The 11,768-nt window shown below is 33.9% G+C and overlaps 1 protein-coding gene across 1 annotated transcript; it reads right to left on the bottom strand.

Annotated features, from left to right (window-relative positions):
• Positions 1-8,915: 8,915 nt before the first annotated feature.
• On the bottom strand, positions 8,916-11,286 carry LOC135143246 (uncharacterized). Its single transcript, XM_064075126.1, has 5 exons — positions 11,203-11,286; positions 10,060-11,155; positions 9,690-10,007; positions 9,009-9,071; positions 8,916-8,932 (listed from the first exon to the last, which is right to left on the bottom strand). The coding sequence occupies exons 1-5, from the start codon at positions 11,284-11,286 to the stop codon at positions 8,916-8,918; spliced, it is 1,578 nt and encodes a 525-aa protein (XP_063931196.1).
• Between the last annotated feature and the right edge of the window lie 482 nt (positions 11,287-11,768).

Here is an 11,768-nt window from a genome sequence, read left to right as displayed (position 1 = left end):
AATGATTAAATTTGTAACCACACTTCTGTTTCCTTTTGTTGACGGAGGGGGATTCGAAAAAAAATCATTCAACTTTAGTATTACCCGATTTTTTGTTCTTGGCATAGGTAACTTTGAACATAGAAACGTTCGGATATAAAAGCAGCCTCTCTATTGGTCAACTTAATCGCCTTCCAGTTCTCACACGGTTAAAGCCTGGACAATTCTTTTTGCGAATTACGGCAGAGTTCGGGACAGGGAACATGTCATTCACGGGAATGGCGCGAATTCTGGGATAGAATAGAATAGAATACTACGTGTTGATATGCCTAGGTAATTTTTTTTTAATAAATAGTTATTAATTTTTAGTTATAACTAATAAATAATTAATTTTATAGTAGTATGCATCAATTTGAAGTTATCATAGAAATTTGACATTAATAAAAAATACTAAGGGGGAGATTCTCGAAACTCGATAAGGCCTTGCAAGGGTCTGCAAATTCAAAACCATAGCAACATGTATTGTTGTTGCATTGTATTTGCAGTTTCGATAGCGATTTGCAACTTATCGGAGTTTCCAGAATCTCCCCCTAAGTGTCTACAGTTACATCTATTAAAATATGTAATTAATTGATAACAGATATGTCTTAATTTTATTATGCATTTATTGCGTTCCATACAAAATTTTATCTGCATTAATTGCTGGAAATTATTTGAAGTTTTTCGTGTTTAATCTTGTAGCGAATTACTTCAGTGTTTTTAGATATACTCTGTTTTTGTACTCTGTGGATGATGAAGTAATATTTTTTTTAATTTAATTTATTTTTTGTTGAGTATTCATCACATTTTGTATTTCATAAATAATGTAAAAATAGTGTTTTATAGTCCCATTAAGTAATATGTAGTAATTGTATATAACTTTTTTTAGGTATCTATTGATTAATTACAGACACAAAAAGCACAAGCAAAAAAATGTGCTGCACTGATAAATTTTGTAAAAAAATTTACTTAATTTTACGACGGAAAAATGTTACCATTTTTTTTGTTTGCAGATGGTTAGCTACGTCTGATCAATTACATTCGAGATATCGTGCGCTACTGGGTGGCATGGATAATAACATTAAATTACTACCTACAACATAGTTCATTCTGCTAATAATGTTGACAAAATGAAACATATTATCGAACGACATTACCAATTTAGTTTCCCTGTTATTTGAACGAGTTACGCTTTAAATCAATCTTGTTGCCTAGTCGGGCATAGAAGGTATATAGAAAAAGTAGAATTACCTTGTTTAAAAAGAAACCACATAATTTGACAAGATTGCTATACCTGTTCTTTGAATCAATATCGAAGTATTTGGTCACTGACAACATTACATTGATCATAAAAAATATAGTTTGATCTCGTATATTAATTAGCAATCTCACAACAAAGAAACTAATTGCTATAAATTTGGGTGCTGGAGTATTTTGTGCATGTTCCGTTTGTTATAACATCATAAAGAGAAATTATCACATTAAGAAATTTACCAATATATTTAACTCATTGATTTATCCAATTTTATACATAACTACTCTTTTGAAATTGATGATGTGTTTAAACCCTGTTATTATCTGTTATCCTTGATATGATTACTCTTTGGTGGTCTTTAAAACAGTGTTATTTAGCATAGTTTAGTATATAGCAACCATATATATAAAAGTAATATCTGAAAATAAATATTATAACGTTTATTATCTTACAAGACCGAAATTTGAACGTTGGAGGGTAATAACCGCTTAGTGTTATCGTGCACCAAGTGATCAAAGAAGATTTCCATACATCTACAGATCTACTTAACAGTTAAAGTCAGGTGAAGAATAAGGTAATTACTTGTTTAAAATAAATGAAAAAGGAATTTCAAATCTAATGTTTAGTAACATTAGCGTGTTTGCGCAAAACATTTTCTTATAAATTTTTTCTTATGCTTACACTTATCCTTATAACTATGTCTTATAATTATAACACTCACAATCGTTACTTCTTATATTGACAATAGTAGAATTTTTCTACAATGTCAGTCAGTGTCATTTAGAACTTTAATTAGTTATGTCGCAACTGAAAAAGAAACGATTTCGATTCTCAGAGAGGGAACGTATAAAATGTTTGAATGCATTATTCGACCTTCTTTGCGAGACTGAATTTACAAACGAAGAAGATGTGTGGAAAAAACTTCATGCAGTCGTAAGTGAAGACGAAAGAGAGCGCTTTCAGAACTGTAGCTTCAAATTATTAAAAGATCATATGTTGGAACAAGTAATAAAATTTAGAAAATTTGATGCCGACGAAGCTACAGAAAGTGGGAAAGAACGGATACAGACTGAGTGGGGCGACGCTGTTAGAAAACTTCTGACTGTCTGGTCGCAATATGAAGATGTGGCACAAATTGACATAGAAAATAAAAAAAATGAACGGGGTAAAAAAAGATGCAGTGGCCAAAAATTCGACGAGGTTATGCCTGCAAAAGCAATTCGCCAAGCTGCTCTGCAAAGTTTGGACAATCCTATTGAAAGTTGTAATAGTGAAGAAATATTAGAAACAGAAGCCACTGACGTGGACAATGAAATATTTTTTCACACTGTTGACGATTTTAATGACACTGATATTGATGGTGAGCGTGGGGGTCGTGAAGGGTTCAACCAAGAATCTAGCAGGGTTTATACAGCAGCAGCACGAAAGACGAGAAATGGAACTAAAGATGGAACAAGTTTTTCATATTTAATTGAAAAAATGAAACGGGAAAGTCAGCTACAACAAGAACAATTAAGATTTAAAGAAAAGCAACATCAAGATAATATGAAAATTCAAATAGAAGAGTTGGAATTCAAAAAAGCTAAGCTTGAGTTCGAACAGAAAAAATGGCAAGAGGAGGAAGAGGGCCGTAAAATAGAAAGACAAAAAAATGCAATTTTAAACAGATTTTTGGAAAACATTTTAACACAAAATTTAAATAATAAAAATCTGACATAATTTTTGAAATAATTACAGCTTTTAAATGTTTATTTAATAATAACATATTAATTAAAGGTAATTGTTTGATTAAAAAGAAATTATTGAAAATATTCCATAATATCTAGTGATTCTATATCGAAGTATCGAGAAGTTGTGCTTCCATAAAAACATGTATGCGCATTCGTTAGTAATGCAGCCACAATATAATACTGACCTATTGGTTGCAGAAAAAGTTTTTGATTTTTTTTAAAATCAACAAACGCAAATTGCGTAGTTATTTTACCAAAACTCCATTCTACGCATTGGCGTATTTTGGACATTTTGGTATTAAACATTTGTTGCTGCTCTGTTAAATTATGATTAGAAAATGGTCTTATTAATTGTTGCACTAATGGATACCCTTCGTCACCGTATAAACAAAACTGTGGGCAATGGAGCTTCATTTGCTCTAAGATTTTTGAATTTTTAAGGATAAAAGAGTCATGTCGTCTGCCAGAATACGGAGGACTTAAATGTAAAATGATACCGTTTGGAACGGTGATTGATTGAAATTTCAGACAATGTATTCTTTTATGTCCGCTGTAAACTTCTTTTTGAAATTTTGATGGTCTACAAATTGCCCGGGCAGTACCATCGATAAACCCAATGCAATTTCTTAAAGGAGCACCTTTCTTATGTACCAAGGCAGCCACCTCTGCGAGAAAACCTTGCGTTAACCATATGTTTTTATCAAAATTTAATAATAACTTGGCCCATTTCTTGAATATAAAAGTAACAACAAACTTTAAAATTTTACTGATTGACGAAAAATGTAATCCAAATTCATTTTGCAATCCTTTTAGTCTGTTTGGGTAAGAAAATCGTCTTAAAACGAGACATAATCCTGCAAGACCTATAAATGAAGAGTGTTTAAACGTATTTCTTCTCGATTGTAGATAATAATAAACCTTCAATGACATGACCATCCGGTGTAACCCATTTTGCAGGCATTTGCAAAGCTTGATGTAATTTAATTATATGTTCTTTTTCAAATCGAAAAAGAAAACGAAAGTTTTCTGGCGGAATGCTATTCATGTTGAATTTAACACACGTATATGAATAACGCTTTTCTGTTAACTCTTTTTGTATTAACTGATGCACTAAGTAGTTCTGTACATCTTCTGTATTGCCAAAAGTAGCCAAAATTTCTAAATTATTCATGGGCAAAATGAATCAATTTGCGTGACAGAAAGTCAGTTCTGCTTGTCAATGTAAGGTTCTAAGCCGTCAGCATAACTGTTACAATTTATACTTATAACTATAATTATAAATTATAATTGTAAGCATAAGGAAAACTTTATAAGAAAAGGTTTTCGCAAACATGCTATTTTCATTGCGATTGTATAAACCTCAACCATATAGGCAAGATACAATATAATTTTTATTAATAAAATTGTTCACAGAAGCAAAAAGAATTTCTAAAATGCATCCCAAAAACTTAAATTTTCATAAATTAAAATATTTTGTATTATATCTGAATCATAATCCCTGGTTTCTAAAAAGCGTAAAAAAACGGGCCTTTAAAACACTACTGATTGAAAGTTGCCTAGCTAACAACAAATTCACCTACAAATGTTGAACAATGATAAATAGACAGATAATCACAACTAATTTTTGTTTATTTAAATGAATATGAAAAACTGTTTGAAATTTACTTCCACAGAACTTTTCTCGCTGTTTGAAAAATTATAAAATTAGATTTTGCTATGTATGTTTTGCGATAACCTCGATAAAGTGATAAATAATAAAATTGCAAGGAATTTACGGACGGAAGTACGAACAATATAAAATACATTTAAAGCAGACAACCAACAGCGTCCCAGCAGTAATAACAAGTTTCTTTCCGATATAGAAACAAGCATTTGAAATTGCTTGTTTATACATCGGAAGAATGTCATGTAGAAATTTGTTTTGATTTGAATGAGCCACAGTTGAACAGAATGTGAAAGACGGGCGTATTCTCATCTTTTCGACAAAGTGGGGTGACCCGTTCTTAATTTGATCAATAAAAAATTTGTTATGACGTCCTAAACGTGGATAATACACAATGCGAGTGAAGAAGAGAAAAAAAAGGCCAAGTTTGGCATTGAACGCCGGATCTCCGAACTGCTTTCCCAACTCTTAACCACTACACCACGACCAAGATATATTATGCTAATGATAAACTGTCATTACACTGTACATTATGTTTTTGCGAAAATCTGGACGGTTAAGGAAAAAACTCAAAGCCGATTCGTACTCCACACATATAGAAGTATATTGTTGTAACAGTTACATCAAATTAAAATAGTATCCTTTGAAAAGGCGTCATTAAATTGTTGGTGGGAATGATTGGCAAAATTTTGGTTAGCGTTTAACTGTCTACATAATATTTCTAATATACATACGAAACAATCGGTCCGGTAGTTTAGAGGACTACGTGTCTAATAAAAATGGATACAAACACCAGACAGACAGATAGAGGGACAGACAGACAGACAGACAAAGAGAAAATACAAAAAACACTGGGACAGCTCCAAAGGATAAATCCTTCACAAGGAAATGGAAAACTCATTTGGGAGCGTAGAAATTCAAAGTATTGTTTTGTTACAATTTCAGAATGTTTCTCTTCGAAATTCTTTTTTTTTTGTTTTGTTTAGAGAAGGTGATGTGATGGTTTTCCTCCGTTGCTGAGAACCACCGCGCTTGCGCTAGAGCCACGCCTGCGCCTGACGCTTGATGAGTTAGGTGCTAGGCCACCATTTAAACTCCGTCGCGCGGTGTGTTGCCGGAATTATAGGCACAGTTAATAATGATAATTATTTTTGCACAAAATCTAAGTGTGACAATATACTATTTATTCTCTAAACCTGAAGTTATCACCATACATATAAAAAATAAATAAAATGTATGTTATTGATAAAAAGAATGCTGATGTATATTGCAGCTATTTATGAAGTACATTATCTCAAGGCGTATGAAAATCCCTTTAGCTTTAATGCTATCTGCGACAAACACTCTCTCGTCCAAACAACGGGATTTTGCCCAAATCCTACATATTCGAAAATTTAAAAAATATCCGATTCTGAGGGGAACATTTCTTTCAAGCTCCAAACTTTTAAAAATATGACTTTTAAAAATAGTACACAAAATACGTTCTCGTAGCTTTCTTGGATACTTTTTTGTAATTTTTTAAAAGTACAACACAGCAATTTTGTGTTTAAAATTTTGACATACAAGAGACTTCAATTACTTAAATTTGTTGAATATAATGTACATATTCAAAATTAATATAAGTAGAGATGTAGAGAAGAAAGATCTTCATCTGCCCGACGATATGGCAAACTTTGGCATCAGCAGGACTGGGAACTTTGAAATTGAAGTTGTAAAAAATCTAGATAGCATCATAAAAAAATTGGTGATTGTTTCGACAAAATTCTCACGCCTCTGTAGTACAATGAAACATTCAGCAATTTCGCAAAATTATAATATTGGATTTTGCGAATTTAATTGTTTTTTTTTAGAACACCTATAAGTTGAAATACACATATGTATGTAATGTTAAAGCAAATATAAAGAAGCGTGCTACACGTATGTTTCAAATTAGTTTTTACTTTACAAAATTTTGAGATGACTCATTTATAAATTCTTTTGGGTCACCCTTTAAAAGCGGTTCTAAAAAATTGGTCGAAGGTTATTCCTAAAGAACTTCCCACGCCCATGAAGCAGAGTACAACAAATCCAGCGTTTTTAAAAAATTATAAGATTTAATTTTGAGAATTTAATTTTTCTATGATAACCTTTGTAACTTAAAATAAAAATATGTACTCCTACATCAAAGTAGTAAAGAAGCGTGCTACAGAAATTAGTACAAAATTTTGTTATGACGTCATAAACAGTTTTAAAAGGACACGTATATCAACTTGGATTCTTTTACCATTACAATCACAACTGAACGCACAAATCAGTGTACCTCACGGCACCCACACGTCTGTCTTACAAACAGAACTGATGGGAATAATGCTGGGAGCTAGAATCATTGCTGAACGTGAAATCGGCAACAAATCAATACGCATACTTACTGACAGCAAGTCTGCACTACTAGCCCTGGACAGCTGTATGGTTCGATCCGGGCTGGTTTGGGAGTGCAGACAAACGCTAAAGTATGTAACGCAGAGGAATAGTGTGGAACTTTGTTGGATCAAAGGACACAGTGGCAACGAAGGAAACGAGAGGGCAGATGAGATGGCGAAGCGAGCCGCGCGCATGCCCTTCTGGGGACCCGAACCGGCAATCACGCCTTCGGTCGCCCTCTCGAACGAACTCGTAAAGCAATATACCCAGAGACGCCATGAGCAGATATGGGTGAAATTGAGCAGCTGTCGGCATAGTAGAGCTTGTATGGCGACACCAGACCGTAAGTTGACGAAATTTTATCTCTCACTTTCAAGGGACAAACTGCGTAAACTGGTAGGATTCCTTACGGGACATTACCAGTTTAACAAACATCTACATACGATAGGGGTGGTAACAGACCCAATCTGTCGTGGATGCAATGAAGAAGAGGAAACAGCTGAGCACATTCTTCGTGAGTGTCCAGCCCTAGCCTCCTACAGGGAATCCATACTAGGGGACATCTGGCCTAGTATGGCAAATATCAGGGAGTTTCCACCCTCTGCATTACTCAAGTACATACAAGCAGTTGGGTGGCTTGACGAGTAGAGGAGCGGGAAAACACCCTGATATGGACTTGGGGAAGGTACAATGGGCCCAAAGGCGAGGCCTAAGTGCCGGCTGGCTACGGTCAGCCCCCATAATTTAAGAATCCAGAATCCAATCCAATTTACCATTACAATCCTACATTATCCCTGACAGGGCGATAGAATATTTTCAAGAACGTTAGGGATCCGTATGAAAACTTCGATAATGTAGCCAACGTGTGAAAAAAATACCAAAAAAAAATCGTTATATAGCGTACCCTGCGGAAAGTATTGCCGGGAAACCATATGTCTAGCTATTACAGTTATGTCACAACAATGTCAAAAAATAAAGTGTTGGCTCCCTACGCAGCCGGCCGTGTGCGGAATCGAATAATTTTCGCTTGAGAATATTTTGAATTCACTTTAAATTCGTCTAGTAGGTATTTAATCTCAACAAAAAAGTTCTTTTTAAAATTAACCAAAAGTTCTTTTGAGAAATAAAAAGTTAAGCAAATAATTTAGTACAAAGGCACTTTAAATTTGTTTTTATTGATTTAATTGATTTTACTTGTTCCTCACTTGTAAGCATCAATTTACAAAGTCACTGTATTCACCATGAAAATGTCACTTAACTGGCTATAGCCTGAAAAAATGTTACTGGCTGCCAGTAAAATATTTACAGCCCTGGTCGTGTTCATACCGCCATGTATTTTAAACATTTTAAACTACTATAAGTTGAAATGACAGCCAAAATTGATTCAGGTAAATTTTCACTTACAACTGCTGCTTCCTCAGTAATATAGCTTGCGCCACACTCATTTCATTACATCGAAAACGATAAATCGAAAAATCTAAATGACAGGACTAGACAACACAGTAAATGCTATGACAAGTGCGATGCTGACATGCGTTTCCAAGGCAATACGTCTAAAGCTCATACGATGTTTCTTCAAATATTGGACCTTCTAGAGGTTTTAATAACTTATAATAGTTATTTACAAGTGAGAAACAAATAAAATATTGAACAATACACGCAAGGTAACGGGTTTTTACTGGCTCCAGAAGGTGACTGGCTCGCCTGCGGCTCGCCAGTCATATCCTTCTGTCCGCCAGTAAAAACCCTTTTACCTTGCTAGTAATGTTAAATACTATATCCAACGGGTATAGCCCACATAGGAAATACAACGAAAAGAAAAAACAAAAAAAAATCCTAATACAATAAATTACATTAAATTACTTACTAAAATAACAAATGAATTACACATAATTACAATAAATTATGACAAACAAATAACTTAAACCATATTACAAATTACCAGACAGTGCTAATTTTGCTTTAGTACCAAAAACACTTCGTGAAACGGCAAAAATATCGAATGCTATTATATAAACGACACATTATATAAACTGGGGAATTGTTTTGTTGATTTGTTCGAGCTAGATCTTGAGTTTCTAGCTTCGAGGCGAGGAACATTGAAATGTATTTCTCTAAGTAAAGAACTGTCACAAATTTCATTATGAAGAATCTTAAATAGAAATAGTACGAGGATAAATCACGTCTACTACTTAGAGGACTAAGTTGGAATTCGTTTAACAATTCGTGATGTGAAAATTCTTGAACAGGATATACACCGTGTTTACGATAAAATACAAATTTGCAAAATTTTCTCTGTACTTTTTCTAAAAGAGTTATGTGCGAAATATAATGTGGGCTCCAGACTATGGAGCAATATTCAAGTGCTGATCTGACATAAGCATAATATAACATTAAAATACAGTCCACATTTGTAAAATCTTTTGTATTTCTTATTATGAACCCCAACATTCGCATTGCTTTATTACAAATATACTCTATATGATGTACAAACGACAGTGACGGATCCATTACCACCCCTAAATCTTTATAAACATTACACCTCTCTAGTTCCTGATTATCTTATAGTTATATAATATATTATGTATTTTTCGGCTACATGTCATAACTTTGCATTTACTACCATTCGCTTCCAATCTATTATCATTACACCACTCATAAAAGATGCTCCCGATATTTTGGAATGCTTCACAGTCAGTCACATTCCGAATAGGTTTTAAAAATTTTATATCATCAGCATACGTATACACTTTACAGTGCTTCTTTAGTAATGCTATTAACCCGTTTATGAAGATAGTAAACAACAATGGTCCTAAATTCGAACCTTGGCACACCCCACTACTGCACTCATACATATAAGATTTACAATACATGTAATAGACATACTGTTTCTGACCCACAAGGATTGATTGAAATAATTGGATCAACTTGTCACACAAACCTACCTCAATGAGTTTATTTATCAATAACGCATGGCTGACTTTGTCAAACGCCTTTGACATCCGTATAAACCACATCTACTTGTAACTGTTGATCCAATAAGTTTGACATATCTTGCGAAAAATTACATAAATTAGTGGTTGTGGATCTGCCTGGCATAAATCCATGTTGTTGGCTTACTATCATCTGTTTAACGTGGCTATACATATACTTGACAAGAATACTCTGAAAAATCTGCGAAATTTGAAATGATTGCAACTGGTCTATACTTATCCACATCTTCTTTAGAGCCAGATTTGAACAAAGGAATAACTTTGCTATTTTCCAAACTTCAGGATACACAGCGCATGAAATTATAGAATTATATAAATGACTTAAAGGTAACAACAGAACACTTATACAATCACGCACTATGAATGCTGGGATGCTGTCATCACCACTCGTTAAATTTGACTTAAGCTTCTTCGCAGCTTGTAAAATATCACCATCCGTTACACAAAATGTATGAAGAACACTTACAGAACAACCTAGATTCTCAAATCCGTCGTCTTCTCCGATGTCTGCTATTGTATTTTCACGGGAATTACCACAACCAAATACACCATCCCTACTCTCTACGAAGCTTGCTGGCTCGAATAGACTACTAAAACAATCCGCAAATGAATTGACAATATCTCTAGGTGTAGATATCGGTTGCCCATTATAAATCATTCTCCCTGGTATACGCGTTCTACCTTTCTTTGTTGCAACGTATGACCAAAATCTGGCAGGATGAGATTTCATATTAGCTTCAGCGGACCTTTGAAAATTACGAAAATCCTTCTTGATTTCTATCTTGATTTGCTCCTCCAGTTTTCGCGCTGCTTCTTTACATGATAATATGTGAGATATCTTATACGATTTCCATATACGGTTCTTCTTCTTAATCATTTTGATAGTAGTTGACGAATACCAGAGGGGAAAATGAGTTGTTACCACCTTCGTCTTCGGGACATATATCTCGAACATCTCATATATATTGTCATAAAAATATGCGCAGATATCATTCACATCATGTATCTCTAGTATGTCGGACCACTCCATTTTCATCAAAGCATCATATAACCCCAGAAAATCAGCTTTTCTAAAATTATATCGAACAATGTCCATCTGGGTTTCGAAATTTTTACGTTGCTTTGAATTTATAGTCAACTAACCAACAAAGATGGATGATGAAGATCTTCACCTACCAACGGGGTTACCAGCCGACTGATATTGTATGTTATTTTCTCCGTTGACATTACAAGATCTAGGATTCTATTATTATTATTTGTGACATAATTGTGCTGTTTCAACTGATTGAAATTCAAAAAATTGTTGAGTATCTGGTATCTTGACGAGGAATTCTTGGCTTTTGTAATACACGCATAAAACTCTGGAACATTGAAGTCACCTACTATCAGTGTTATATCTTGTACTTGGTATTCTTCCAGATATTATCATTTTAAAATGCCCAAAAGATCAAGATCTTAACTTTCTAGAAATAGTTCTCTGGCGAGGACATCGCAAATACGTGGAGAATCTTCATCAGAAAAGAGAGATTGTCTTGCAAGTCAGAGGGAAATGGTTTCGTATTGTTTAAATGCCCCGAAAACAAGATATGTATTACTTAACAAATGGAGAGATCAGATGCAATATCCATCTTGAAAAATTGGCAAAATGGCTTACATCTGCGAGGTTGTTGTCCAAAACTGTATTTTCCATCTAATCCTTGGTCAACAGG

The sequence above is a fragment of the Zophobas morio genome, unplaced genomic scaffold (genome assembly GCF_036711695.1).
Source record: "Zophobas morio isolate AGI-343-1 ecotype UQ-CSIRO unplaced genomic scaffold, CSIRO_AGI_Zmor_V1 ptg000058l, whole genome shotgun sequence".
In the NCBI taxonomy this organism is placed as follows: domain Eukaryota; kingdom Metazoa; phylum Arthropoda; class Insecta; order Coleoptera; family Tenebrionidae; genus Zophobas; species Zophobas morio.
This window is presented reverse-complemented; position numbering and strand designations above follow the sequence as displayed.